General features: G+C 34.0%; 1 protein-coding gene across 25 annotated transcripts in view; it reads right to left on the bottom strand.

The window, feature by feature from the left end:
• Positions 1 to 7,640, bottom strand: part of C2CD5 (C2 calcium dependent domain containing 5) — a 94,421-nt gene that overhangs the window by 20,881 nt on the left and 65,900 nt on the right. For 24 of the 25 annotated variants that reach the window (XM_017522982.1, XM_017522980.1, XM_017522973.1 and 21 more), the window contains 4 exons: positions 5,115 to 5,279; positions 2,727 to 2,867; positions 463 to 526; positions 15 to 76 (listed from right to left, as the gene is read on the bottom strand). In XM_017522982.1, coding sequence (XP_017378471.1) covers positions 15 to 76; positions 463 to 526; positions 2,727 to 2,867; positions 5,115 to 5,279 — 432 coding nt within the window. The remainder of the gene's footprint in view (positions 1 to 14; positions 77 to 462; positions 527 to 2,726; positions 2,868 to 5,114; positions 5,280 to 7,640) is intronic. The other variant, XM_017522979.1, reaches the window with a different exon arrangement.

Here is a 7,640-nt window from a genome sequence, read left to right on the forward strand (position 1 = left end):
AAAAAAAGGTTTACCTGTATTTCAGATGTCCAATTATTTATACCGGGCATAATTTCTGTATTACAACTATAAAAACCTGTCAAAATAAATTATAATCAAAATATATGATAATATTTCATCGATTTTTCTGTTAAATGATATTTTTCCATTATTACATGAAATTCTAACTATAAAATCCTTCTTTTTTTTCTTCTAAAACTATACCTGCAGGAGACTTTAAACCATCCAATAAATTATCATAGGGGTTCTTTTGCATGTATAAATATAAAAGGACTAAAAATCACTTCTGCCATAGTTCTAAGATAAATATTTTTAACTTATGTTTTTCTACCTTGGAGTAGCAAGTACATGACAAACTGTGATAAGTCCTTCCTTTAAATTAAAATTAGTACTGTAACAAATATGAGCTAAAACATTTATATGTAAAGCTAGTTTCATCTCAAAGGTAATTTTTTTGTTCACCTGAAGGAGGAGGAACATCAGTAAGTAGAGAATGGACATCTTCCATGGCATCTGTGTCATCGATCTTAAAATAAAGAGATTAAAACTATTATATAAGTAGTAAATGCATAATCATTTCATATTTTTGAAAAAATGTTGGCTGGGTGCATCCCAGCACTTTGGGAGGCCAAAGCAGGAGGATCACGAGATCAAGAGATCAAGACCATCCTGGCCAACACGGTGAAACCCCATCCCTACTAAAAATACAAAAATTAGCTTGGCCTGATGGCGGGCACCTGTAGTCTCAGCTACTCAGGAGACTCGCTTGAACCTAGGAGGCGGAGGTTGCAGTAAGCTGAGCTCCAGCCTGGCGACACAGCGAGACTCTGTCTCAAAGAAAAACAAAAGAAAACAAAACAAAATAATAAAACTGTTTGTTTATTAGAGTCAAGAAAAAGTAGACTAATTTTTCCCTAAGTAAAAATGTAGAACAAGAAAAAAATTCTAATATCAGTAAATTCCTCCACAGTAATAACCAAATACTTCTAAGTGAAATATTTTACATACAAAGTACACTAAGTTAAAAGAAAAAAACTAGCTGTTTCTCAAGCCTTTATAAGAATGTTTCTAAAGACTTACAAAGACATCATAAGCAATCATTCCAATTTGTTTAAATAAATAAAGTGTAATCAAATCCTTTGACTAAATGCAGAATTGCTTTACAATGGAATTAGATAAATTTAAAGACATATCTAATAATAGGTCTAAATTCTATTTTTCTAATAAAATGAATAGGTCTAAATTCTATTTTTCTTACCGTATTCCACTGTGAATAACAAATAGGGAAAATATCCAGCTGGACATGTACTGACATGCATCTGTACCTCAGTTTCTAAGTCCTAACCTGCAGCCTTGCTAAGCTTCTTCTCGCATCACCCTCAGGACTTCAAGAACCACTTTCACCTCTACTTCATATGGCTACCCATAGTCACAGCCATACCTCAACCCATTATTCCCCAAAACGCTCCACACCCAGGATCTCGAGCATTCTCTAACTACAGTCCTGTCTCTCTGTCCTCTCTTAATGAATCTTCCACTAGCCCTCTGTCCATGTTTGAAACACTTTGTTCTCACATGCTTCTCTACTTAGCAAGGATCCCAAGATCAGAAATATCAATAATGCCCTAGGATCAAACTTCAGGTAATGTCTGACATCACCTGGAAAGTTTGTTAAACAGATTCCTGGGCTCCACCTTGAAATTCTCATTTACTAGGTCTGAGGTAGGGGCCCAAGAATTTGTATTTCTTACAAGCTCCCAGGTAGAGCTGACTGATGTCACAAGTAGTCACATCATACTTTGAATAGCATTGCTCTAAAAAGTACCCTGGAACTTTTACCCTCCTTGACCTGACATATTTTCCAGTCTCGGGCTGTAGAGAAATGTGGGAAATAAAGTCGGGGACAAAAAAAAACCATATAAGTTGCGTTTTCTACAAATTGACACTCTCACCTTGATTAGGCCTTGTGTGTCTCTCATAGACCCTTGGTACAGGCACTGGCACTGTCCCTGACTCTTTAAACCTCCAATCCCATTCCAATACAATGCTACCACCAGCCTCCTGCTACACTGAGATCAAGGCATCTATTTTTTTCTCTCTCAACTGACATCTTACTCATTTATTTTTCCCTTAAATATGAAAAAGAAAAATCTATCTCTTTGGAAACTAACCATTCTACAGGAGAGTGCAGAGGAAGCAGACCTGTGAGGAAGGAGTCTTCATAAACTTTTCATGTGAGACATTTACTTTCTGGGGAAGTTACTAAAGTGTTCTTAGTATCTTTTTATGAAGATCAATTATATCTTTTGAATTTGGTAAGAAAATACTATACTCAGAATTCACAGTGATTATATGCAAAAATGTTACAATTATAGTAACATAACATACAAAGGTAATAATTACAATAAGTTAAAGAATGACATTTTAATTTCTTATTTAAATTCATTCAAGTTTACAAAAATAACTTCAAAGGTTTAATACTATTTTACCATTATGTCAATCCATACAGTAACTTTTTGAGAACCATCTGCATTATTTTCAGTCACCTGGTATTGAACAAACATGTTACCAAGTTGTTATTTTCAAGTTTGTTGTAATTTATATAATAATTTTAAAAATATGTATAACAGTTGTAATAATACAAAAGTATATTAATTTAGCATGAATGAAAAAATGTTTATGTTAGCTTCCAAAACCTTTAGGAAATTAGTCCAATATAACATTACCTCCAAAACAAAAGCATCTTTTTTCCCATGTGAAAGGTCTAATTCTGTAACTTCATCTGAGCTTTCTGATTGAGATCTTAGAAGTCTTGAGCGTTGCCTAGGTTCTGGTATGGGTGATCCTATAATCTCTTCAGATATCTCCTAAAAGAAATATAATTGCTTTATATGAGATTGTCTTTTCCAGTTTAAATTTTACATCTTTATATTAGTAGACACCTACTTGTGGAGAAAAAGCCTGTAAAATATACTCAGTGAAGTCTGTACTTAAGTATAACCTTTATAACTAAACTTTTATAGAGGATATGGCAGCTTTAATGATACACGAATCAGAAAATATATATAACTGTCACAGACACAAGATAAAACTGACATCTAGTGTATATACAGGACAATACAATGTGTATGGAATACTCCTGGCTATGCATATTTTCTATTCAGTATTATGAAAGTCCTAATACACCATAAAAATTTAAAGATATATGTTCCTAGAAAGAGCTCTAATCTTTTACATCTTTTCTTATCCACTGGTAATATTTCAAAGCTCCACGTGGCAAAATGTGGGATATGATAAATGTATGAGCATGAATACATATATACATATACTCTATGCATGTATTTGCTATTCAATTTATTAAGCTAAATAAGCTTTGGTAGTTATAATAACGATCTTTTTAAGGTCAGTGTATGGTACAATACTGTATGGCTCAATGAGTTTTTTGCTGTTACACAGCCAAATATTACTAGAGGTCCTAAGTATCTGTTGGCCACAAAGAATGCTGGAAGAATGTGAATATGTGAATGCAAAAGCAAAAGGCATAGATTACTGCTGATGAAACAGAGTTATCTTTTTAATAAACAAGGAAATTGTTCATAAAAGTTTTTCAAAAACATATTGTTTTAAATGTTTATTGCTAGTACATACCTTCAATAAAAGACTACCACAGCACAATTTCATAATGTAATGATCTACGGACCACTTTCACATCCATTTATCTTATTTGTACTCCAAATTAATCTGCCCTCTATAAAGTTGATAAGTTACACATTATAATGACTACAAAATGGAAGAGAGTTGAAATTCAGAAGTAAATTAGTAGTCTGCCTATATTTGAAAATGAGAAAGTGTAGAGCCAGTCTAGGTCAGTCTTTTGACACACAGTGCAACGTTATTCGCCCTAGATACCACACTACCTTTTATAATTTTACACTAGTTTAAATTCTGTTATGCCTTTGTTCACAATGCCACAGACTTAATAAATGTAACTGTCTGGTATTTAATATGTTCTAAATTCATAATGAAATTTCATCACTAGTATTGTTATTCTAAGAGATGTGCATTTTATTTTGATATTTTAATAGTGTAAAATATTTATATTTTACACTTTTTCACAATAAATCTTTAAAATCCAGTGTATATTTTATACTTACTACACATCTCAATTCAGACTAGTCACAACTGCTCAAAAATCACATGTGGCCAGTAGCTACCACAGGGAATAATGAACAGTGCAATTCTAGGTCATAAACTTAAAATTCCTCCCAAATTAACAACTATGCTAGAATAATATGATGAAAGCTATACATGAGATGCAGCAATCCAGACACACTGTTCCAGAAGACCAGCCAAAATTAAATAAGACATTTAAAGTAATAAAAACAATAATAATAATGTTATTCAAATACTTTCCTTTCATGAAAGTATTTCATTATCAGAGACTCATAAAAACAAATAGTTTCATTCTAACTCCAGCACATTTTTCTTTCAATTCAGACTATTGCCAGAAGGCATCCACAGAGGAGGAAGCACTGTAATACTTATTGCAAAGTTGGTAAAAAGATTGATTAAAGAAAATGACTGGGAGGAGAATTGTAAAATAAGAAACTGTAACTGAAAAACTTTATTCTTTCACATTTTCATCACAGTAAGAATCTCTTTTTACTAACAAAGAACATTTTAAACCATTTATTTCATCATTCAACAAATACTTATTAAGAGACTACTACCAAGAGGAAGTTTTCTAGGCATCAGAAATAAAGCCTTCACAGAGCGTCATTCTACTGGTATTGACAGGCAATAAACCAATGACACACACACACACACACACACACACACACACACACATATAAATATGAGCTATAGAAAACAATAAAAGAGGGAAAGGTGATAGGAAGAGCCAAAAATGAAGTCATAATTTTTAAATAGGATGTGGTTAGAGTACGCTTACCCTAAAAGGAGACAGTTGAGCAAAGACATAAAGGGAGGTGAAAGAATGAGTAATAAGGAGAGCTAATCTAAACAGTGAAAAAAAATACTGTGTCCTAAATAATTTAAAAATATACTAATAAACAATAACTGATATATTCACAATATACGTTTGTTTTACTTACTGGAGGATTGATTTCATATAGCTCTTTGTTTTTAGCAATTGTATCATTTATCTTCTTCTGCATATGAGAGATGTGCTGTTCATATGAGCCATCATTAGGAGTCTTCCCAGCAATCTGAATACCACCAGGAGTTGGTAAAGCTGCTAAATATACACCTGTGGCAGACTTGTAAAAATAATAGGGAAATAATCAGAAAAAATATCTATAGGATAGCTGTCCTTAAGTTTTCACATTTAAAAATGTGGTCAACAGCTGGCCGCAATGGCTCACACCTGCAATCTCAGTACTGTGGGAGGTCAGGCAGGCAGATCAGTTAAGGTTAGGAGTTCGAGACCAGCCTGGCCAACATGGTGAAACCCCGTCTCTACTAAAATTATAGTGTATTGTGTGATGGTGTATACCTATAATCCCACTACTCATGAGGCTGAGGCAGGAGAATCACTTGAACCCAAGAGGCAGAGGTTGCAGTGAGCCAAGATCATGCCACTGCACTCTAGCCTGGGCAATAGAGGGAGGCTGTGTCTCAAAAAAAAAAAAGAAAAAAACAAAAACAAGAATGTGGTCTTTGCCCATTAGGAAAAATATAATCAGCATCAGTTCACATGCAAGACTTATCTGGAAAGGCACACAAAAACAACTGGTTAACAAGGGCTGGTTTCTTTTGGGGAGAACCCTGGGTAGGTGGGAGACAGTTATGAAATGGGGATTTACTTTTCACAGCATACCCAATTATATTTTTTATGATTCTACCTCACAATTTTTTTTTTTTTTTTTGAGACAGTTTCATTCTGTCGCCCAGGCTAGAGTGCATGGTGTGATCTCAGCTCACTGCAACCTCCACCTCCCAAGTTCAAGCAATTCTTCTGCCTCAGCCTCCTGAGTAGCTAGGATTACAGGCACCTATCACCACACTCAACTAATTTTAGTATTTTTAGCAGAAATGGGTTTTCACCACGTCAGCCAGACTGGTATCAAACTCCTGACGTCAAGTGATCTGCCTACCTCAGCCTCACAAAATGCTGGGATTACAGGCATGAGCCACTGGGCCTGGACCTACCTCACAATTTTAAAAAATACAATTAGAATTTAAAATAGCAGAAAATATTAAAGGTTGCTAAAAAATAAATTTTTTGTGAATGAGCAGACACAATATCTTTAAAGGTGGCAAAAGTAAAGAGGAAATCTGCAAAGCAAGAAACTGAAATTCACAAAGGACAGGGAACTTAAGCCCAGTCAATAAATGTGGACAAATGATTTGAACAGAGTGTTTCTCATTCCAAAACCTGAACACATTTCACTATATTGCCCTACCTTCCTAATTAGCAGAAAAGTTTTTTTGCTTAATACATATTTTAAATATCATCTAATTAAATTACTATTAATATCTGACTCTGAAACAGTACTATATATCACTAGTACTGGGAAATTACTATGGAAAATACAAAACAAGATAACATTTCTATATATACTTATGTGCACTTTTGTGTAAATAAGCTAATATAAGCAAAGCAAAAAAATAGAAGTATAAACATCAAATGGTTAACATCAAAGGGGTAGAATGGGAAAGAGAAAAGACAATTCTTTTAACTCTAGATATGTGTATTTTTTAATTGTTTGAAGTGTTATTATTTTTTAAATTAATCATTGCCAATTTTATAAACATCAATCCAAAAAAGGGATTGATGAAGAAGTCTGCATAGCAGATGAAATTGTTCCTCAAGAATGCTTGCTCCTGGTTTGTGTATTAGTATTCACCACTGCATAGATGACCCAATCTCTAATACTCAACCAGGGAACCTCCACTTCTCCATGCTATATGAAGCCTTAGTCCAACATCTCTAATGTGATTTTAGCTCCATTCATAAATGAGGCAACAGCCCTGAATGGCTTAGAACACAGACACTGGAATCAGATAAGCCTGGATTTGAAATCCAGTTCTAACACATGTAACCATATCACTTTGCAGTCTCAACCTATCACAGCACACATTTTCTCCTCCTGTAAAGTGAAGATAATATCACAGTCCTTCTCTAATATCTTAGTGCCAGACACCCAGTCAGCATTCATCTGAGACTACCTAACACAGAAGATAGTCTTGAGGCCTTAGGATTTAGGTGCACAAACTATAACAAAGCACAGAGATGAAATGTCAAACAGTGGTAATTAACAGCACTAGTGATCAAGAAGGAACATATTAGTATGAATCAGGGAAGCAATATTTGGGGCAAGTCTTGAATTATATCAGTGTCATAAACTAGTTTCCTGGAGCTCAACCATCAAAAATGTTTGGTATAGCTAGCAGAATGTTTTTTAAACCCCTCAATTTGAATCCCTATGAAGAGCTATGAAGCTCTTGACATGCATAGGCACCCATCAATCATTACAGTCTTGCATCAAGCACAAATTATACATTTATGTTATGTCCTCACTAAGCATGCAAATTTTAGACCACTGAATTAAAATAAGAAACTTTTCCCGAAGTTACTCTAAGTATAAAAGAGAATTTTTTTTTTTTTTTTTTTTTTT

This window comes from Cebus imitator, unplaced genomic scaffold, assembly GCF_001604975.1.
Source record: "Cebus imitator isolate Cc_AM_T3 unplaced genomic scaffold, Cebus_imitator-1.0 Scaffold25, whole genome shotgun sequence".
Lineage (NCBI taxonomy): Eukaryota > Metazoa > Chordata > Mammalia > Primates > Cebidae > Cebus > Cebus imitator.